The sequence below is a fragment of the Gopherus evgoodei genome, chromosome 7 (genome assembly GCF_007399415.2).
Source record: "Gopherus evgoodei ecotype Sinaloan lineage chromosome 7, rGopEvg1_v1.p, whole genome shotgun sequence".
NCBI classification, from domain to species: Eukaryota; Metazoa; Chordata; order Testudines; family Testudinidae; genus Gopherus; species Gopherus evgoodei.
In genome coordinates this window covers 59269321-59292527 of record NC_044328.1, presented here as the reverse complement: position 1 = coordinate 59292527, position 23207 = coordinate 59269321, and the positions used below count along the sequence as shown (strand labels likewise).

Sequence of the window (23207 nt, the reverse complement as noted above, 5' to 3'; positions counted from 1 at the left end):
AGGTCTTCGGCAAGAATTCGGCGGCAGGTCCCTCAGTCGCTCTCGGAGCAAAGGACCTGCTGCCGAATTGCCCCCGAAGAGTGGAGTGGTGCAATCGCGCTATCACGGTTTTGTTTTGTTTTGTTTTACTGCGTGGGACAGCAGAAAACCTGGAGCTGACCCTGTGTGGTTCAGAGAAGCATACAAATGTTGGGATGCTTATCCAAGCAGTTCACACCTCTTGGGTTTGCAGAGTGCCACTTCTCCCCATGAGCATCATCACATGGGGATGGCATTCTTATACTGGTATGACACTTTCGATTGTGGCCCTGCCCAGAAATAATAAAGCCCTATGCAAACCTTTCAGAACTTTTTTAAAACTATTTTTTTCCTGTTTGATTCAAGAAATGGCTGAAGGGTCCAGAGAGTTTTTTATGTCTTTTCAACCAACCAACCATCCCCAGAAATAAGTAGGCCATTGCTTCTTGAAAATACGCAGTGGGAAGATGGGTTGCATAGTGTCCATTTGTTTGAGACAAAAATGCATGGTATGAGAAGAGCTCTGATATATACCATTTATTGAAAATAACGTGATTTGAGCTCAGTATATAGCAGAGATTATTTAGATCCTTTCCTTTCTGTGTACATTTTAGACATTGGCTTACTGCTTGTGATGGGTGTACTCCCTGCATTGACCCTGAGAGGGCTGCATTAGGCCAGATCGGCTCAATCAGACAGTTAAGCAGCCAATGAGGGAGCTAACTAGGAGAAAGCTGACCTGTGAAGGAAGAGGAGGGGCCTTTCTATAGCCCCGGAACTCAGAGCAAAAAGGGGCTCAGGGAAAGGCCTTGGCTGCTGTGTAGAGGGTTCTTGAGTCAGAACTTGGAGAAGAGGGTGGGCCCAGGTTCCCCTGCCAGCCATTGAAGGAGTGGCACCTGGGTCAGTGAATGGGAGGAGTTTCTGAGACTGCTGGTGAGCAGGAATTTTGATGCACATCTCTTCCAGAAGAGGGAACCACAGAATGACCTGGACAGAGGGCCAAGTCATGAAGAGGACGCTGCAGTTCCTGCAGCAAGAGGGGGGCTGCAGAACAGAAAGAGATGGAAGGGGCATTGGCTGCACAGAGCTAAGCCCCAGAACACTCCGGAGGTGGTGCCATCCTGCAGTGAGTAGAGGCCCCCTGTCACACTGCTAAATGTAATGAGATCCAAGTTATCCCTCATATGACCCTGATCCACAGCCTGTCAATTTCCTTGGCCTGTTGATCCTATCCAGCATGTGCAGTTTGCACAGGCTTAAATTATGCTGAGCTATAAATTGCACACGCTTTTTCCAAGATGGCCAAATATTCAAGAGGTCAGATTAGTGTGTGGGCTTGGATTTTGTCCTTCAGTCTCTTAGGCCAGATCAATGCCAACTTTCCTTTGTTTTGCATTTGTGGGAAATCTCTTTCTTGTACCTGGCCTTCCCTATTACCAATGTTTCAAGATAAACTAGAATGTTGAAATGTTCTTTAGCAAAACTAAAACTCTGTTTACTGGAATGTGATATGGGTGAGAAACCATATGTCATGTTACTCATTGCATATCATATAAATGGAGAGTTGAACTCTTATTAAAGCATTCCTGTAATGCCTCTGCCGAGCACCAGAAATTAGAGTAATTGACTGGATATCATCAATGCTGTTACTTTTAATTCTGTCCTTTAATGATTAAGTTGCATTCAGCATATAGGAAAATTTATGTTTTGTTTATTTTAAAATATTTATGGAGTATTATGTAACTCTCTGAATACTTCTACCATATATGAGGTTGAAATCTAATATAGAGGGTCACGTATTAAATGATTCTGAGTAATGCATCTCTTGCTTATTAAACAGATGGTGTACTTCTAGGTTTAATTTTAACCATTTCAGAGAAACCTGTCAGTACTTAGCTAACCCTTTTCATGCTTGGGTGAAATGTATGTACAATAGAAGCCAATTCTGGTATGTTTGTTAATTTCTTGGCTGCCAATTACTAAAATACACTGAGTTTATCAGCTGGCTTTTAGTTCAGTGCCTTTCTGAACAAATCGAACCTTTGATCTTTTCTGATATTTTTCTGTAACTGGGTATTTAGCAAAAAGGGAGAAATGTACTATGTTAACCATCAATCCCCGAATGTAAAGGGCCCAATTGTTACTTTATGGCCCAGCCTGTTTAAATTATCCTTGAACATTATAAATTGTCTACAGAATCCATTGTGTGAATAATGAAAACAGCTGTTCAAAATAGTCACAGGAGCCTTTCCATTGTGAATGCTCTTACAAATATATATTCATAGTGGTATTTGGAATGGTTTTGCTCTCCTCTACCATTTTTGTGAATAAAAACACAAGTTTTGTGAATACATAAATAAAAGTGGACATGGATTGGTGCGTGTTATGTGCAAGAATATTAAACCAATACTTCCTAGCTATATTTGCTCAGGCCTAGAGCCATGATTATTTAAACACACAGGAGAATATTCTCTTCTTTGATTCACGTAATATGGATTTCTGTTACGTATCTTGACTCTTGCCCCAGTGTGAGCACCCTTTTCAACATGTGTCTTCCATTTGCTACTACAATCATTTTAATCTAAAATAAATCATTCAACCATCTTGATACGTTGGAAGCAGTGGACAGAATTTGGTCCTAATTTAACAAACCTTATTCTATTCACCTGCAAATCTCCTACAGCTCACTCACTTTTTTCTTTTTTAAATCTATTATTTTTCTTTTGCCCCAACACTAGGATTACAAGAATTAAAGGGGTCACAAGGTCCCCCAGGAAAGATGGGCCCTGTTGGACTAGTAGGAGGGAAGGGCTCACCAGGAGAAAAAGGCACAAAAGGAGATATTGGAGATAGAGGTAAGAGCTATGATTATTTTGATTGGAAGGTTAACTTTGTCACAATTCTCTGATTTCAAACAGAACTCCCTTCCTCTGCAAAAAAAAAAAAGTGTGTGTCAAGGATTTTGCACCAAAAAGAGCAATCTAATTTTAATTATCGAATTGACTACTGATTGTAGGTTGTCATATTCCTGGTCAGCAACTCTCAATCTGTTCATCTCAATGTATTGCCCATACACAATGAGTCAGGCCTTATTAAAAAAAAGAATGGATCTTTCCAAGCAGGGACAGTAGTTTTAATAGGGTTATGATATAAATGAACATTTCATGTATTTCCCTTTCACCTTGTTTCATCAGGATTACAAGGAGTCCCAGGTTTGAAGGGTAACCCAGGCAATGCTGGCCCTTCTGGACCAAGAGGGGATAAGGGTTCACCAGGTGAAAAAGGAGTAAAAGCGGAGAGAGGTAAGTGGTGTCATTAGACTTTACTGTAAACTTCAATGATTGTTTCCAATCTAATGGTGCTGCACAGTATTCAGAAATAGATCGTTGTGGGTTATTGTGCGGTTGGACATGTGCAATTTTCTTTAACTTTCTCTAATTTCTATACGGTGTGGGAATTATAAAGTCACAGTTGAATCATCTAGCTGTGATGGGATAGTTTGATGACTGTGCGCCAAAAAGCAGTAAGAATTTTCCCTCTGATATTTATAATCTGTCATATGATGGTGCTAGATTTCGAAATCCACACACTCCTTAAGTCTCCCTGTGCATTCACTATCATCAAGTAACCGGCAAAGCCCAGTATTATTCCCATTAGGAGACTCACTGTAATAAAAAGTACCTGATAATAAAATTGCTGGAGTTGTACATCTCATTTCTTTCATCACCCCCTAGGCCTGCCAGGAACTACAGGTTCGCAGGGCAAGCCAGGAATCGCAGGCTCCCCTGGGCCAAAAGGGGACAAGGGTTCAGTAGGTGAAAAGAGAGCAAAAGGAGACAGAGGTAAGTGATGTAGACAGGCTTGAATTCTGCACTGCAAAGATTGCTTCCAATTTAACAATTTCTCTGCTGCTGCAAATTGCCACTGCTCTGTTGCCTCCATTTACATCGGCCAAGAACTTGTCCCGTAGACTTAGGAGATAGTGATGGACACAAGTTGAAAGGGTTCAAGATTCCATTTGGTTAAATACAAAGCCAAAAGCTGTACACTTATCTGAAGCATAACCAAATCCCCTTTGCCCTAGAAATCAGGACTCAGCTCTTGGAAATACAGCCTCTCTAATGAAATTTATGGGAATTCTTAGTTCTAACCGATAGAAAACTACTGAGTGAATAGCTTGCTTTTTTTCCAGAATTTCAGTATTTCAGTGTTTCCATGTTTAACCATTGCCAGTTAGGGCTTAACTACACAGGGAAATTGGCCGGCATAATAATAGTGGAATAGATATGTAGCAGTCATAAGCATGTGCACCACATTTCATTAGGATGTGCACCCAGAGAATTTTTTTTAAAGGCGAACATTTATTGAGTACTCAATCATAAAGGACATTTTTATTCATCAAACAAGCAAAGAAAAAACTTAAAACTTAACTTATTTTTTTTTAAATTAACAACAAAATTTTACTTAAAAAATGACACAAAATACCAAATTTTTGTGGTAGGGATAACCAGGCATATACAAAGATACAGTCAATTTTCATGATCTTTATCTTTAACCAGATAATGAGCTAACCCAAACTGATGAAAACAGATTAAGGTTTCTTCATCTTCCTGTCCTAGAGAATGAGACATCGCTTACCAGGTGTTATGGACTTAAATTCCTCAATCACATCATTGTAATTAATTGACGAAGCCAATTCTTGTTCAATGTACAAAATCATGAGTGAGCTTAGGAACTGTTGGGACATTGTACTTCTTAGTTTGTTTTTTACATGTGCTAGTTCCGAAGAGGCTCTTTCACCTGAACAGCTTTTAACAGGTAAGACTGCAAAGCATTGAATAAATTTGTAAAAAATGTGGAACGTGGAAGACTGATATGATTCCTTTAGCCAATCAAGCCACCCTCTGGTGGTGTTCGTAGTGCTACCTTTGGGAACAGATCTGTTATAACCCCAAAGCAATCTGACTTCAGCTTCCAGCTCATCCAAGGACAATTTAAATTTGTTGGCAATAATTCTCATATTGTCCCTGCCAATGTCTAAGTTCAGCAGTTTTCCCATTGCAGTCACAATTTTACAAGTCTCCTGTTCAAATTGCTGGTCAGTGCCAGTAATCATAGAATATCAGGATTGGACGGGACCTCAGGAGGTCATCCAACCCCCTGCTCAAAGCAGGACCAATCCCCAGCCAGATTTTTGCCCCAGATCCCTAAATGGTCCCCTCAAGGATTGAACTCATAACCCTGGGTTTAGCAGGCCAATGCTCAAACCACTAAACTATCCAGTCTAGGAGTGGGTAAAATGAAGTTATTCTCTCCTGCTCCTCTTTTGTATCAAAGAGGTGATGCTGGGACTCAAACGCGTCATCAAAAGGAGTGGACGTTTTTCTCTTCTTAACTGGAGGAATTGATATATCATTCTCCGCACACATTTTCACACCGTCATTGAAAATAGATTGAAAATAATCTGGGCCATTTCTCATCACAGCCAAAGAGTTACACAAGCTTTTCACTCCTGTCATTGCAGTAAGTAAGTTGAGATCTGGAGCTTGAAGAGCCTTCCTCACTTTTGCCACCATCTGGAGAATAGACATAGTAGATGCCTCATCAAAACAGACAGACATCACTAGTGACCAGTCAGTTTTAAGAATGCCAAAGACATCATTTAACTGGTCAAAAATAGACTGAGCATCAACTGTTAATAGTCTCTGAACAGACACAAAATGTTCAATTTGACTGTTTTTCATTGTCAAAATACTGCACCACAATGGACATCTGTTCATGGTGTCCACAGTCAGTAGCGCCGTCGGCAATTATTGAGACTATTTTTCCATTTAGTGAAGACACAATCTTTTGTTGCATAACATTGTGAAAGGCCACAATTAAATCATTTTGGATGCGATTACTCAGGTAGGTAGTATTTCAAGGAGATTGTTGCACATGCTTTTCCATTACGAGATCATATTTTTGGAGCATGTTGGCAAGATTTAGAAATAAATCTTTCTCAAAACTGTCAGCTTTTTCATTGTGACCCCTGAATGGTCTCCCACCTTCCGCCAAACACAGAACAATGTCAGTTGCTCCATTTGACTTCAGTTATGGAACCGTTCTTCTTGTTTAGACAGATAAGCCTGCTTGCCCTCATCCAAAAATACATCAATAGGTTTCCCTTCATTAAAACTTGACCATGAAGAACAGCTCAACACATGAGATTTTGACAGTTGGTGGTTTTTAAAACATTCATTAGACCTATGCCAGTTTCCGAATCCCTTATCAATAAATGCTGGATCAGTGTGACTTTTGTTTGCTGCATCATTAGGGGAGAAGAAATGGCAGTAAACGCAACATGCTGCGTCCTTTGATGGGCTATATTCTACCCACATATACTTTTCATAACAATCGAACTGAAAACTTTTTTGTTTATTCTCTATTTTACTTATAGGAAACATGCTCAATCTAGGCTGATAAGGACCTCTAGATAATCGAGACCAGCGTTCTAATCTATTTTTTGGAATATCACAGACTGGGTCATCAGATGGCATGTTTGATAGCTTGAATAGGAACTATACTGACCTGAACAGAGACAAAGTCTGTTTCTGTTGGTCATAACTCAGTTTATTGCATGCACTGGAACTGGTGGTGGCATTATCTTCATGTAAGTTCTTAACTGAGGAGTCCGAGGTATTTGCACTACTATCACCACATTCATTATAATTCAGTTTGTCTGCTCTCTTTCTTATCTTAACAACAAACCAATCCATATTTTAAAATTAAAAGTGGCTATCATACAATTGAATTAAAACGTAAAGGCACGAGCTTGTTATGCTATTTCAGTAGAGTACACGCGACAAAGATGACAAACACTGTAGACACTGCACTGGACACACCTGACATGGATGCTTATATAGGTCAAAGAATTTTCTAGAATAGTAGTTGGAGGGGGAGAGGAGGACCGATGGTAATGTGGCGCTGCAGCAGTGGGGACGCATGCTACGAGTGAACGCAGGCTTTCTATACATTTCCAAAGCCCTGAGGGGCCGGATCTGGCCATAGGTTGCCCACCCCGCATTAGGGTGTGCCTGGGCACACCTCATGCCGTATGCATGCCTATGACAGCACTGTAGCTAAATTGGTCAATTTCCGTGTGTAGACAAGCCCTTAGTGTAGTTAAGAGTACAAAAATAAGCATTCGCAGAAAGTTAAACTAACTTTCCTGACAGTAAACAAATCCTTAATTTGAGTTCAAATAAGGACATATCTTATTGAAATTAGTTTAATCACCCAACAGTACATGAATTGCTAAATCTTAACAAGCAACAGAGAGTCCTGTGGCACCTTATGGACTAACAAATGTACTGGAGCATAAGCTTTCATGGGTGAATATCCACTTTGTCAGACACTATGCTCCAATACATTTGTTAGTCTTTAAGGTGCCACGGGACTCTTAGTCTGGATCTGTAAAAAGCAAGAAACACAGCTACCCCTGATACATAAATCTTAACGGAACCTCTATTTGTATTTACCTGCAATTTCTACATGATGTCAGAATTATTTAAGTCTAAATAGAATTGCTTTATCTTTGAAAAGAGAATCTAGTATTCCTAAGTAATCTGATATTCATCATTTAGACTTTATGGGTATTAAATGGTGGAGTTACAGCTACCATTATTAGATGAACTCTTCACGTTTCTCTATTTAATTGTTGCTCAGGCAGAGTATCATCAAGCAAATGGCAAAGAGCATATATGTCACTACTATAATTATCTTTAATAATGTTATAGTGCTTTGCATTTTCAAAGCGCTTTACAAATATGACTCACTTCTGAAGGTGTGTGATTATCCATATTTTACAAATGAAGAAACTGGGGCAAAACCTGTGGAAGTTGCAATTTGTCCAAGATTAGCAGCAAGTTGCCATTAGAGCTTTTATTAGAACTCTGGGAGCCCTGGATCTCAGCCCCGTGTTCAAATAAATAAAAATATGCGAGAGCATATTAGCCATTTATTAGAGGGATGTTCTGTGTGTCAGGACACCTGGATTCTATACCTAGCCCTACTACTGTTTCACTAAGTGACCTTGTCCAATATGGTTGACTTCTCTGGGTCTCAGTTACTTCATTTGCAAACTGGGCACACTACTACTTCATTCAAAGGCGGCATCAAGGCTAAACTGATCGATTGTTGGTAAAATATGAGATTTCTAGAGGAAGGACCGTAGGTAAATGCCCATTATTTTATATATGTGTAGAGGAGCAGACTCAACCCTGCGGCACCTCCTGCTGGTGACTTCTGGGAATTAGCTCGTTCCAGCTCCCAGAGCACACTCTCCAGGCCGGTGATCTGCCTGTCCTCTGGCTTCTGTGTCCCTCTCTGGACCCAGTGCCTCCTCGGGAAACCCCCACCCACTATCCCCACCTCACCTCAGCATACGGCTACTGCCAATCATTGTCTAGAGCCTTTACCCTGGGGCAGACTGCAGTATCAGCCTACTCATCACTGGCAAGGTTGGGTTTGGACCTGCTGTCTTGTCCTACCCCTGGGCTGCCCTCTGCAACCCTCAGTACCTGTTGGCCTTGTGCTAGGCTGCAGCCTCGGGTTTTCCAGGCTGGAGCTCCCCAGCTCCGCTGCCTTTCCCCAGCCCTGCTCCACTCAGGTACCCTGTCTCTAGCTCCCTGCAGCCAAGCCCTTTTCCCTCTACAGGAAGAGGGAGACTGTTTGGGCTCCTAGCTCACAGCCTTTTTATACAGGCCAGCTGTGGCCTGATTAGGGTGTGTCACAGCTGCAGCCACTTCCCAATCAGCCCAGCTTAGTGGCTCCCCACCACAACCTTCTCCCAGGTCTGGTTTAAGCCCTTCAGGGCAGGAGCAGGGTAACCACCCTGCTACAGTATGAAATTAAAAAACTACCTGCAGATTAACTTGTTGGTTTTGTATCTGTTTCACTTGCTCTAACAACAGGGTTACAAGGAAGCTCAGGTTTACAGGGCCCCAAAGGGCAAATTGGCTCTCCTGGACTAAAAGGTGATAAAGGTTCAGTAGGTGAAAAAGGAACAAACGGAGATAGTGGACTATCAGGTAAGTAAAGCAATGGGGTTTGTTTGTTTGCTGGGGAAGGGATTTAAGGGTTTTCTCTGTTGGTGTGTGCTAATGAATTTTGGACCACTTTCTGCCCCACATCGACAAGTGGGCTCAAGTAAGTTCCACCTGGGGAAAAAAAATGTGTGAGGAGACAGTCTGTCTCTCCCAATATATATTCAATTTACATGTGCATAATTTACATTATGTAAAACTGGTTCACCTGCAAAATGTAAGATATTATCCTAACATAAAGATCAAAATATCACTATGAAATATAAGATTAATCAGTAGTATTTTATAAATTATATAGCAGCCATCTGTTTCATGGATAGAATCCTGGTCCCACTGAAACGATGACAAAACTCCTATTTACATAATGGAACCAAGATTTCAAATCATAAAAATATCTTTTTCCACATCACAGAATAGTAAACCCATTCTAGTAATTACAAAATTTTCAAAATCGATGATGAATTCATATTTTCAAAAATCATTTAAAAAAATTACTGCTTCCTTTCTCGCTCTTTTCTACCTGAGAAAAAATATCTTGAAGTATTCATGAGGACTCCAGTATATTTGTGGATATAGCTCGCTGTAGAATATTTTAATCCCTATATTGAAGGGGGAGGGGCAAGGAACTTCTTACTTTAGAACAAATGATAAAACACTTCCCTAGAGCTTAACTATCCATTATTTTCTACTCCTCTAACACAGACATTAACCCAAGGGTGGATGTTAGATATCACTTTTGGTAGCTTGCTAAAATGAGATCATGCCGAGAATAATGAAAGAATCGAAATATTGCACTATCCGAGGATGCAGACTGTCTGTTACAGGGTGTTTGCATGTGTGTATGTATATTATCTAGATAAATAGACTGAGATCTAGATAATACTTCATATGTAGATGAAGTAAAACCAGCATGTCCAAGCTCATAACAATTTGCGAACCAGTCCCTAGGGCACCATTTAGAAGTGCCTCCCACCGTACCCATCTACAACTTCAAAACACCCTCCTCCAACTCGACCTAGTTGTTTACAGAATGTAAAATGACACATCTCAGTGATATAATAGCAATAGGAAAAGCATTTTTAGCATTATGTAGCCCAGGAAGACCAGTCTGGGCACTCAGGGCATGTCTACACTTACCGGCAGATCGGCACTGTTGCAAGAATCGATGCACTGAGTGTCAATGTAGCGGATCTGTTGAAGACATGCTAAATCAATGGGAGAGCACTGTCTCATCAAGTTGTGTACTCCACCTCTCAGAGAAGCATAAGGGAAGTAGATGGGAGATGCTCTCCTGTCAACGCAACACCGTGTAGCCACTGTGGTAAGTGGATCTAACTACGTTGACTTCAGTTACGTTATTCACATAACTGAAGTTGTACGAGTTACATCGATTTACTGCAGTAGTGTAGACAGCCCTCAGAAAGTGATAAATCTGCAGACTTAGCTCACCAAGCACTATCTGTGTGGATAGTGTAATGTTTAGTCCAGGCTTCTTCTTAAAGAGAAGGAGTAAGCAGAACTGATGCAATCTTTCCTTCAGGTTATGGATAGAAACATCCACACATCCTTTGTAATTCTTATCATATAAAAAACCTAGGTAATCCAGGTTTAAATCTATGACCTGGACATACAGAGGTTTAGATCATGACCAAGACATCTAGAGTAGAAACTACAGGCTGCTGTTATTTGTCCGTATTGCTTATTTGTTTTAACATTAAGATTAATGGAACTTTCTTCATTCAGAGATCAATCTCCTTAAAAGACAAGTAAGTACTTTGGAAGGGCAGCTGAGAGCTCTGCAAAGCAGCTTCTCCAAGTACAAACAAGGTAAGATGATGCTGTAGTAGGATGGTGCCTTTCAACACAATTTTAGCTCTGATCTCTTTTTAAGCCTTCTGGTTTATAGTCTGATGCATTAAACAGTGGTTTTGTTCATTTTCATTATTAATGAATTATACAATGCCTCAGACTTATGTGATGCTTTATAAAATATAGAGCAGAGTACATTCTCTGCCCCAAAGACAATACAAAGGCCCAGTCCAATGAGAGATGAATTCTCTGGAGTGATCCCAAGTACCGTCAGATCTCACTGAATCCAGTTACAGACACTGAGCATATCTCAGTAAGCACCGGTCTCTTCACAAGATCAGGCCCTGCGTGGAAAAGGGCTTTTCTTTGCATAAATGTTGTGCCACTTTAATTAAACTGGATTTGACTTAGTTAAACTGGTGAAAACTCCTGTGTGAACACTCTCAAATTGATTATATACTGGATTATATCAATTTAAGCTTAAATCCTCAAGGAATCAAATAGAGCTGACTAAGCCAGCTTTAAATCAAATGAAGAGTGTCTACACAGGGCATTGTGCTTGTTTAACTAAATTGGTTTAAAAGTACACTTTTAGTTAAACTGGTGCATCTTTGTACATAGGCCAGGCCTACTGCCAAGGTAATTAATAGAGTTGGTCAGAAATATTCCAGTGAAACCTTCTTTTATTGTACTTTGCTCATTCATTGAAACCAAAAACTTTTTACTTTTCAGTGAAGTTCTGATAGAACCAAACCTGCCCAGTTTCCTGCCAGCTCACCCACCTGGCTCCTCAGCAACCCCTGGGGTGGAGTCACAGGGAGTCGGGAGCTTGGAAGCCCTTGGAGTCCTGACTGCCAAGGTCATGGCTCCTCGGCAGCCTGGATTCCCATTGTGGGCTGCCCTGGAGCTGTGGAGTGTAGGGCTTCCAGCCTCCACAGCTCAGGAGCAGCCTGCCAGGCTGACTACCTCCTGAGCCTGGACTCCATTCCCTTTTGGGGAGAATTTGGAAATGTTGAGGTTTTGTTCTGAATCAGAGTGAAGCCAACATTTCCTCTGGGAAACCTTTCTCTGTCCAGCTCTAGTAATTAACTCCAAAAACTAGAATTGTATGCAAATTATGTGTTTGCTAATTGTATCCACCAATGTGTGTTTGGCTAGCCTGAGACCATTTAAACCAGGAGTTTTTCTTTGAGTGCTGAGCCCTATGTGTAGTCCACTTCAGATGTGCATCATGCTCCTGACACCTGAAAATCTTGTCAGTAATGCCTGTAGAACTGTGTCTGTGCCCTGGAGCTCCTTGTGCTACATACCAATCTATAAGGGGTAATTCAGACTGACCTGCCTCTCCAGTGCCTGTCATAAACAGATAGCTAAGGGTTAATGTCTCTTTCACCTGGAGCACCTGACCAGAGGACCAATCAGAAAACCGGATTTTTTCAACTTTGGGTGGAGGGAAGTTGTGTCTGAGGTCTTTGTTTTCTGTCTGCCTGCTTTCTCTGAGCTTTGGAGAAGTAGTTTCTACTTTCTAGTCTTCTGTTTCTAAGTGTAAGGACAAAGAGATCAGATAGTAAGTTATATGGTTTCTTTTCTTTGGTATTTGCATGAATATAAGTGCTGGAGTGCTTTGATTTGTATTCTTTTTGAATAAGGCTGTTTATTCAATATTCTTTTAAGCAATTGCCCTGTATTGTATCACCTTAATACAGAGAGAGCATTTGTATGTATTTTTCTTTCTTTTTATATAAAGCTTTCTTTTAAGACCTGTTGGAGTTTTTCTTTACTTCAGGGAAATTGAATCTGTACTCACCAGGGAATTGGTGGGAGGAAGAGATCGGGGAGATCTGTGTGTGTGTTGGATTTGCTGGCCTGATTTTGCATTCCCTCTGAGGAAATAGGAAAGTTCTTTTTGTTTCCAGGATTGGGAACAGAGAGGGGGAGTCACTCTGTGTAGTTTCACAGAGCTTGTGTCTGTGTATCTCTCCAGGAGCACCTGGAGGGGGGAAGGGAAAAAGGATTATTTCCCTTTGTTGTAAGACTCAAGGGATTTGGGTCTTGGGGTCCCCAGGGAAGGTTTTTCAGGGGGACCAGAGTGCCCCAAAACACTCTAATTTTTTGGGTGGTGCGTACCAGGTCCAAGCTGGTAGCTAAGCTTGGAGGTTTTCATGCTAACCCCCATATTTTGGACGCTAAGGTCCAAATCTGGGACTAAGGTTATGACATGGTGGCAGTGGGTGGGATCTAGACAGAATCCAGAAGTCAGTAGGAATATTATATTTTTCTTTTCTCTGCTAAGGGCTTTTTAGCAGAGAGAAACAGTTGGTTTTATAAGGGAACCAGAGAGAATTTTTTTTTCTGCTCTCTCTGGCAGTTTGTGGCTTGCATGTTAAGCAAGAAGCCATTACCAGACTATTAACAGTCTTTTGTCACACAATAGCACTCCCATTGAGAGTCATACCAGCACTATATACATGCAAATAAAGTGGTTTTTCAGGTTTACTTAACATTGAAGATTAGCTAAAGGCACTGTTGCTAGGCAGACTTCAGGAGGCAACAGAGAGCCTGCAGTTTAGAAGAGAAACACCGGAGGGCACCCCAACACAAGAAAACAGGAACCATGTCTACCAAGGCAAAAATTGAGGCCGAAGACCAATTCAGAGAAGCTGAACACAGGCGACAACTGGAAATAAAACAAACAGAGATGGAAATAAGAGAGAGAGAAAGAGAGGCGGCCCACCGCCAAGAAATGGAAAAACAACAAAAAGAGAATGAAGAGAAGGAAAAACAGAGAAAACATGAACTGGAGTTGGCAAAAGCTGGGCTGCATGTGCCAGCCAACCCTAACAACCCGGCGCCAATTATTGCTCCACAGCACAGGAAATTTCCCACCTACAAGGCAGGGGATGACACCGAGGCCTTCTTGGAAAATTTTGAAAGAGCCTGTCTTGGGTACAACATCCCTGAAGACCAGTACATGGTAGAATTAAGGCCACAACTCAGTGGACCTTTAGCAGAGGTGGCAGCTGAAATGCCTAAGCAGCAAATGAATGACTATAAACTTTTTCAAACCAAGGCCAGATACAGGATGGGGATAACCCCAGATCATGCCCGTCGGCGCTTCAGAACCCAAAAGTGGAAACCAGAGGTGTCATTTCCCAAACACGCCTTCTACATTGCAAAAAACTATGAGGCCTGGATAACAGGAAACCACATTCAAACCTTGGAAGAACTGAACCTCCTCATACAAATGGAGCAGTTCTTGGATGGTGTTCCTGAAGACATCACACGGTACATACAAGATGGAAAACCCAAAGATCTCGCTGAGGCGGGGGAAATTGGAGCCAAATGGATGGAACTGGCAGAAAGCAAGAAAGCTACTGTCAAGGGGAACGATTACCCCAGAGGGCACACAGACCATAAACCCTACAACCGAGGACAGCCAAAGACCCCACATACCACCCAAGTAAAGCCACAGACACCCTACCCTTCCACCTCACCAGTCTCCAGTAACTCACCTCGGCCCAGTGACCCATCAGATGGAAGATGCTTTAAGTGTAATGAACTGGGACATATCAAGGCCAACTGTCCCAAGAACACCATGCGAGTGCAATTCATTACACCACCATCACACCAAAGATCCCCAGGCCCGGATGCCTCTCAAATACCCTTGGAGCGAAGGGAAAATTTGAGAGTGGGCGGAAAAAAGGTTACTGCGTGGAGAGACACGAGGGCACAAGTGTCAGCTATCCACCAATCCTTCGTTGACCCCAAATTCATCAACCCAAAGGCCAAAGTTACAATTTACCCCTTCATGTCACAAGCTGTAGACTTGCCTACAGCTCAACTGCCTGTCCAGTACAAAGGCTGGTCAGGAATGTGGACTTTTGCAGTCTATGACAATTATCTTATCCCCATGCTACTGGGGGAAGACTTGGCCAACCAGGTGAGGCAGGCCAAGAGAGTGGGAATGGTTACACGTAGCCAAACCAGGCAAGCTTCCAGACCCATTCCTGTTCCTGAGCCGTCCACAGAGGCCCCTCTGTGTTACCAGAGACCCAGACAGAGGTAGTGGACCCGGATTCCATGCCTACCACTGAAACAGCCACAGCATCTCCAGTCCCAGGCCCGGAACTGGAACAGCAACCAGCACCAGCAAGTGCAACCACATCTTCAAACTCAACGCCAGAGGGCGCCAGCAAGCCAGAACTGGCAAAAGCAAAAGACAGCCATACCCAAAAGGCTCAGTCAGAGCCTGAAATACCCTCAGGTGCACCAGCGGGGAGCGGTTCACCAGCAACGGAAACAACCCCATCACCTACATCGCTTCCAGAGGGACCAAGCCCAAGTCCACAGTCTGAGGAAGAACTGGTGACCCCAGCCTCAAGGGAACAGTTCCAGACTGAGCAGGAAGCAGATGACAGCCTTCAGAAAGCTTGGGCGGCGGCACGGAGCACCCCACCGCCTCTCAGCTCTTCTAATCGATCCCGGTTTGTTATAGACCAAGGACTTTTATACAAGGAAATTCTTTCTGGTGGACACTGGGAAGAATGGCAGCCGCAAAAACAGTTGGTGGTTCCAACTAAGTACCAGGGGAAGCTCTTAAGCTTAGCCCATGATCATCCCAGTGGCCATGCTGGGGTGAACAGAACCAAGGACCGGTTGGGGAAGTCCTTCCACTGGGAGGGGATGGGCAAGGATGTTGCCAAGTATGTCCGGTCTTGTGAGGTATGCCAAAGAGTGGGTAAGCCTCAAGACCAGGTCAAGGCCCCTCTCCAGCCACTCCCCATAATTGAGGTCCCATTTCAGCGAGTAGCTGTGGATATTCTGGGCCCTTTCCCAAAAAAGACGCCCAGAGGAAAGCAGTACGTACTGACTTCCGTGGACTTTGCTACCCGATGGCCAGAAGCAGTAGCTCTAGGCAACACCAGGGCTAACACTGTGTGCCTGGCCCTAACAGACATCTTTGCCAGGGTAGGTTGGCCCTCCGACATCCTTACAGATTCAGGGTCTAATTTCCTGGCAGGGACCATGGAAACACTGTGGGAAACTCATGGGGTGAATCACTTGGTTGCCACCCCGTACCACCATCAAACCAATGGCCTGGTGGAAAGGTTCAATGGAACTTTGGGGGCCATGATACGAAAATTCATCAACGAATTCTCCAATAATTGGGACCTAGTGTTGCAGCAGTTGCTGTTTGCCTACAGGGCTGTACCACATCCCAGTTTAGGGTTTTCACCGTTTGAACTTGTGTATGGTCACGAGGTTAAGGGGCCATTACAGTTGGTGAAGCAGCAATGGGAGGGGTTTACGCCTTCTCCAGGAACTAACATTCTGGACTTTGTAAGCAACCTACAAAGCACCCTCCAACACTCTTTAGCCCTTGCTAGAGAGAACCTAAAGGATGCTCAAGAAGAGCAAAAGGCCTGGTATGACAGACATGCCAGAGAACGTTCTTTCAAGGTAGGAGACCAGGTTATGGTCTTGAAGGCGCAACAGGCCCATAAGATGGAAGCATCAGGGAAGGGCCATTCACGGTCCAAGAGCGCCTGGGAACTGTAAACTACCTCATAGCATTTCCCAATTCCTCACTAAAGCCTAAAGTGTACCATGTTAATTCTCTCAAGCCTTTCTATTCCAGAGACTTACAGGTTTGTCAGTTTACAGTCCAGGGAGATGAGGCTGAGTGGCCTGACGGTGTCTACTACGATGGGAAAAAAGACGGTGGCGTGCAAGAGGTGAACCTCGCAACCACCCTGGAACGTCTGCAGCGGCAACAAATCAAGGAGCTGTGCACTAGCTTCGCCCCATTGTTCTCAGCCACCCCAGGACGGACTGAGCGGGCATACCACTCCATTGATACAGGTAATGCTCACCCAGTCAGAACCCCACCCTACCGGGTGTCTCCTCATGCCCAAGCTGCTATAGAACGGGAGATCCAGAACATGCTACAGATGGGTATAATCCGCCCATCTACCAGTGCATGGGCATCTCCAGTGGTTCTGGTACCCAAACCAGATGGGGAAATATGCTTTTGCGTGGACTACCGTAAGCTAAATGCTGTAACTCGTCCGGACAACTATCCAATGCCACGCACTGATGAGCTATTGGAGAAGTTGGGACGTGCCCAGTTCATCTCTACAATAGACTTAACCAAGGGGTACTGGCAAGTACCGCTAGATGAACCTGCCAAGGAGAGGTCAGCATTCGTCACCCATGCGGGGGTGTATGAATTCAATGTCCTTCCTTTCGGCCTTCGAAATGCACCCGCCACCTTCCAGAGGCTGGTAGAAGGTCTACTAGCTGGACTGGAAGAATTTGCAGTTGCCTACCTCGATGATGTGGCCATTTTTTCAGACTCCTGGCCTGAACACCTACTACACCTGGAAAAGGTCTTTGAGCGCATCAGGCAGGCAGGACTAACTGTTAAGGCCAAAAAGTGTCAAATAGGCCAAAACAGAGTGACTTACCTGGGGCACCAGGTGGGTCGAGGAACCATAAACCCCCTACAGGCCAAGGTGGATGCTATCCAAAAGTGGCCTGTCCCAAGGTCAAAGAAACAGGTCCAATCCTTCTTAGGCTTGGCCGGATACTACAGGCGATTTGTACCACACTACAACCAAATCGCTGCCCCATTGACCGACCTAACCAAAAAGACCCAGCCAAATGCCGTTAAGTGGACTGATGAGTGTCAAAAAGCCTTTACCCAGCTTAAGGCAAGGCTCATGTCTGACCCTGTGCTCAGGGCCCCGGACTTTGACAAGTCATTCCTAGTAACCACGGATGCATCTGAGCGTGGTATAGGAGCAGTGCTCATGCAGGAAGCAACAGATCACAACTTCCATCCTGTCGTGTTTCTCAGCAAGAAACTGTCTGAGAGGGAAAGTCACTGGTCAGTCAGTGAAAAGGAATGCTATGCCATTGTGTACGCCCTGGAAAAGCTACGCCCATATGTTTGGGGACGGCGGTTCCAACTACAAACTGACCATGCTGCACTAAAGTGGCTTCATACTGCCAAGGGAAACAACAAAAAACTTCTTCGTTGGAGTTTAGCTCTCCAAGATTTTGATTTTGACATTCAGCACATCACAGGAGCTTCTAACAAAGTAGCTGATGCACTCTTCCGTGAGAGTTTCCCAGAATTCAGTAGTTAAAAAGTGTTCTTAAAATGTAAAAGTCTGTTAGTTATATACTTAGTAGTATATGTAAAGGTGCATGTGTTGTAGTAATCTGTTTATTTTAAAGTTCTAGAAGGAAATCGCCGCCAGTGAGCTTCCCCACTGTCTGCAATTTGGGGGGCATGTCATAAACAGATAGCTTAAGGGTTAATGTCTCTTTCACCTGGAGCACCTGACCAGAGGACCAATCAGAAAACCGGATTTTTTCAACTTTGGGTGGAGGGAAGTTGTGTCTGAGGTCTTTGTTTTCTGTCTGCCTGCTTTCTCTGAGCTTTGGAGAAGTAGTTTCTACTTTCTAGTCTTCTGTTTCTAAGTGTAAGGACAAAGAGATCAGATAGTAAGTTATATGGTTTCTTTTCTTTGGTATTTGCATGAATATAAGTGCTGGAGTGCTTTGATTTGTATTCTTTTTGAATAAGGCTGTTTATTCAATATTCTTTTAAGCAATTGCCCTGTATTGTATCACCTTAATACAGAGAGAGCATTTGTATGTATTTTTCTTTCTTTTTATATAAAGCTTTCTTTTAAGACCTGTTGGAGTTTTTCTTTACTTCAGGGAAATTGAATCTGTACTCACCAGGGAACTGGTGGGAGGAAGAGATCGGGGAGATCTGTGTGTGTGTTGGATTTGCTGGCCTGATTTTGCATTCCCTCTGAGGAAATAGGAAAGTTCTTTTTGTTTCCAGGATTGGGAACAGAGAGGGGGAGTCACTCTGTGTAGTTTCACAGAGCTTGTGTCTGTGTATCTCTCCAGGAGCACCTGGAGGGGGGAAGGGAAAAAGGATTATTTCCCTTTGTTGTAAGACTCAAGGGATTTGGGTCTTGGGGTCCCCAGGGAAGGTTTTTCAGGGGGACCAGAGTGCCCCAAAACACTCTAATTTTTTGGGTGGTGGCAGCAAGTACCAGGTCCAAGCTGGTAGCTAAGCTTGGAGGTTTTCATGCTAACCCCCATATTTTGGATGCTAAGGTCCAAATCTGGGACTAAGGTTATGACAGTGCCTTCTTACCATTGCATGGCCAGAGTTGGAGTCTTGTATCAGATACCTTTGCACAGTCTGTTTCTACTCACTCAATAACAACCAGATTTCTGAAGAGTCTCACTAGGACCCTCCGAGGTAGTAAAGCTGACACCACTATGGGACCTCAATCTTGTACTCTCAGTACTTATCAGGCCACCCTTTGAATAACAGACCAAATTATCAGTGTGTTCCATTTCCTGCCCTCTTTCATCTCTTTTGGATCATGACTGGATTCTCAGTAGATGAGAAAACAAGAGAAGCAATCAGTCCACACCTCCCCTCAAACCATTGCTACTGAATACAAGGAACTCCAAGGCACAACGGTTCCAACAGATACTTCTTGAAAGATTTTTCCAGTCTCAGATTCAAGGTGCACATGCATACCCATATGTGGAATACAGATAGGGACCACACACCTTGAAGAACCTCCAGCTACAGGTAGGTAATCTCCATTTCTGAAACAGAAGTCCATGCAGCAGCAGCTGCTGGTTTGTAGAGAATTGACTCGTCACATGGTGCTGGCTCCTCCCTTTTATTTCCAGCTGCTAAATCACATTCAGAACAGCCAAATAGGCATAAAACACTTGCCTAATGTTAACAATTGCTGTAGCTGGTGCAGAGATTTTATGCTGTCACATAGGAGTGGAGGAGGCCCATGTGACTGATAATGGCGGGGAGGAGGTGTGAGCCATTACAAATGGGAGAATCGGTGTCCACAAGATAATGTCTGTACTAACATCTGGCCCACCCAGCAAAAAATATTTGAGAAATAAACAAAAAAGCTGTCCTCTGGGATTCACAGGGGTGTGGGGAGATTATTAAAAGAGCTGTGAGATAACATTTGTCTGGAAAATTAAATCAATGCATTGTGGCATTAGGACTTCTTTGTTACCTGTGCATTTTCAGTCCTTTCACCAATGAATGCAAAGCTTGTGGGTTGTCATGGTGGAAGCGGGAGTTTGGCATCATGTGGTACTGTCCTAAAGTGATATTTATTTGTGATAATGCCATTCTAGCAGCAAGAGCAATCAAGATGCTACATTTAATAAATGAAAGCTGAATGTCAGAACACTTTCCAAGGCAAATTATAGCAGTCTGATGTTCTAATATGTGCCTTAGGCTTGATTTAGACTGATGCCTAAGATTATGCATCTTCAAGTGCATACAAACCCTCACAAAGCACTGCTGGCCCAGATGTCTATGTACTTTCAGCTCTGCAAGAAGATGCTAAATTACAGGCTTTAAAAGTTTTCAGTGCTTTCTTCCTGTCTTCTGAAGAGCTACTGAGACAGCAATATGCTCCACAATTTGTATGCATTGACTCTAAGTACTGCACTTATCATGCTGACTTACTTTTTTGTATGGTCTTTTAATGTAGGATGAGCTCCTAGCTAGATGTGACTAGTTAACAATATAGCCAGCATATTTAACAGATGATTTTAAAATATCTTGTAATAAACACATCCCAGGATAGTGATGGGGAAACCTCCAAAGGTTCAGAGTTCAATTTGGATAAATACTTAAAACCTGAATGTGTAGCCAAACATCTCAAGTCTGCAAAAGCTGGATTGGAAATCTCACCAGAGCAGGCTTTGAGCCATTCTGGTGCTGGTAAACCAGGTCAAATTTTGGTCCTGTCTGGAAATACTGTGAGAATAATTTTTCATTGTCACATTTTAGTATTTTCAATGTTGGTTCTGCCAGAAATCCTGAAGGAATAGCCTTTATCACCATATTGTGGCAAAGTTCCAGTTCTGATAGAAATTTGAAGATATAAAAGGAAACATAAGGACATCAGGGTGAGATGCTGAAATATCCAGATGTTAATGGGATACTCAGGGGGAGAATGTCAGGGAGAGATGGGTGGGTGGAGGTGTTCTGGTTATAATACTCAGTGAGCTGTGCTGGAAAAAGAGATTAGGATTTGCAGCAATCCCTAAAGATCAGAACAGACAGAAGCTAATTCAGGCCAAGAAGTGAGGAGTGAATTCCAAAATCTTCAGCCTCTCACAGAAAATGCCTCTCTTTGAATATTTCAGTGGCTCTAAGATCAGGCTGTTAGGCATAGAATCTGCGAGCTTGGGGTTGGGATGAAAGGGGGTTTAGTCTGTAATTTAGCATGTAGCGATAAGGATCACCACACTTTAGTGATAGATTCCATGGTTCAGTCATCAGCTGGTGTAAAGTGATATAACTCCATTGAAATCAATGGACTTTAACTGATTTCCACCACCTGGCTCCATAAATCTGTTGACTTCACAAAATCATATTTAGCTAGAGGTCTAATGTGGAGATATCTCTTTGTTTTCTAGTTATAATGTTCCCGAATGGCAGAATTGTTGGTGAAAAGATATTCATGACCAGTGGCTATGAAGGCAACTTTGACAGTCTGAAACAAAGGTGTTCCCAAGCTGGAGGCCAGCTTGCTTCTCCTCAGAATGCCGCCGAGAATGCTGCCATCGAGCAGATAGTTGTTTTGTACAACAAATCAGTGTTTCTTGGGATAAATGATATTCAGACAGAGGGTCACTTCAAGTATCTAAATGGAGAAAACATTGTGTATTCCAACTGGCAAACAGGGAAACCAAATAATGAGAGTGATGTTGAGGACTGTGTAGAAGTCTATTCAAGTGGAAAGTGGAATGACAAATCCTGTGGAGACAAACGGCTAATTGTGTGTGAATTTTAAACCATCTGTCATATTGCCTTTGCTTCACTCGGTGGCAATGACACATGCTCTAGTGTGTTAGAGTCAAATAACTATAATTTTTAAAGGGGCTTTGCAGGTACACCTATACCCCAATATAACGCTGTCCTCAGGAGCCAAAATATCTTACTGCGCTATAGGTGAAACCGCATTATATCGAACTTGCTTTGATCCCCTGGAGCGTGCATCCCTATCCCCCGGAGCACTTCTTTACCGTGTTATATCTGAATTTGTGTTATATCGGGTCATGTTATATCATGGTAGAGGTGTATATAGGATGTTAAAATCAAATATCTATCATTTTTAAAGGGGCTGCTTGTTGTGCTAAACAATGTTAGTTCAAGTAGAAAGTAGTTTTCCTTCATGTACTGAATCTGATAAAATCCAAATAAGTAGATGCAACCCCATGCAGAAAGATACATTGATGGATTAGTCTCCTAGGAAATACAAGACAGACTTGACATTTTTCTGATTGGCCACAAGAAGTCACCTGTATGGCTAACGAACATGCTTGGCAGTGCATTGTCTTGCTTGGATAACATTTGTTGTTTGTTTTTCTATTGCTGTACTCCAGAGACACTCCATTCTAGGTTAGAGTTCAGTTATGCAAGGAGCTGTACAAACACGAGGAAGACATACCCCCAAAGAGCTCATATTTGACTGTAAGAAGTATTCTGTGCTTCTCTACTTGGAATTATTTCAGGACATATTTGTATTAAAACTCGGATCTATTTGTTGAAATGTGTAGTGACCTGGAGGAATATAAGCCACTGCATTTTGTTACTGTTGTTCATTGCTTGATTTTTTGCCGGTGATCTGTTGTACACACTGTACTTTCAGGTGTCAAAGGTTTACATGGAATTAGATTACAGACTGAATGAATTTCCCGAAACAGTCTCAGATCACAAGGATCATCAAGTAAAAGCAATTTAATTACAAACAAAGAAAATCTTTTCAAAACAAAATGAATGGCATGAAAGGAGGAAGGTGCTTAGATGATCCCATTACAGTAATATTTGAGCTCCAATAACCTCTGTTCTGTCTGGAAGACTCCCTTTGATATCTTCGTAAGACTCTTCCTTTTCCCAATACAGACAGACTGGATTGCCTTCTGTTGTCCCAGCACCCAACTGTACATCACGTTCTGCTTTTGCACATTTGAAGAGGACCATACGTCTCAAATTTATGTTGCAGTGCAAAAAGATGCACCTAGAATTCAGCTGACTTAATAGGTATAAATAGCTCATGATGTCCTAGGCCAAATTCGAACTCCATTAATGTCTTTTCTGGCTAATGTGGTTAGTCTGAAGTCAAAGTCAGTATCTCACTGAGGGTATGGCTACACTTACAGTTGTACAGTGCTGGGACTTACAGCTGTCTTCGTATAGCTGTG

The 23207-nt window shown here is 42.7% G+C and overlaps 1 protein-coding gene across 1 annotated transcript; it reads left to right on the top strand.

Annotated features, from left to right (window-relative positions):
• Positions 1-1316: 1316 nt before the first annotated feature.
• On the top strand, positions 1317-22577 carry LOC115654555 (pulmonary surfactant-associated protein D-like). The gene is made up of 7 exons (XM_030568942.1): positions 1317-1335; positions 2757-2873; positions 3213-3320; positions 3753-3860; positions 8973-9089; positions 10848-10931; positions 21420-22577. Exons 1-7 carry the CDS (start codon positions 1317-1319, stop codon positions 21794-21796), a joined length of 930 nt encoding a protein of 309 aa, XP_030424802.1. The 3' UTR covers positions 21797-22577.
• Positions 22578-23207: the final 630 nt, after the last annotated feature.

What these genes read in the sequence shown, in the direction of transcription:
- LOC115654555 (XM_030568942.1), top strand. An exon ending in AGGAGATATTGGAGATAGAG is followed by an intron (nt 2,874 to 3,212) that starts GTAAGAGCTATG and finishes TTGTTTCATCAG; the next exon opens with GATTACAAGGAGTCCCAGGT. An exon ending in CGGAGATAGTGGACTATCAG is followed by an intron (nt 9,090 to 10,847) that starts GTAAGTAAAGCA and finishes TTCTTCATTCAG; the next exon opens with AGATCAATCTCCTTAAAAGA.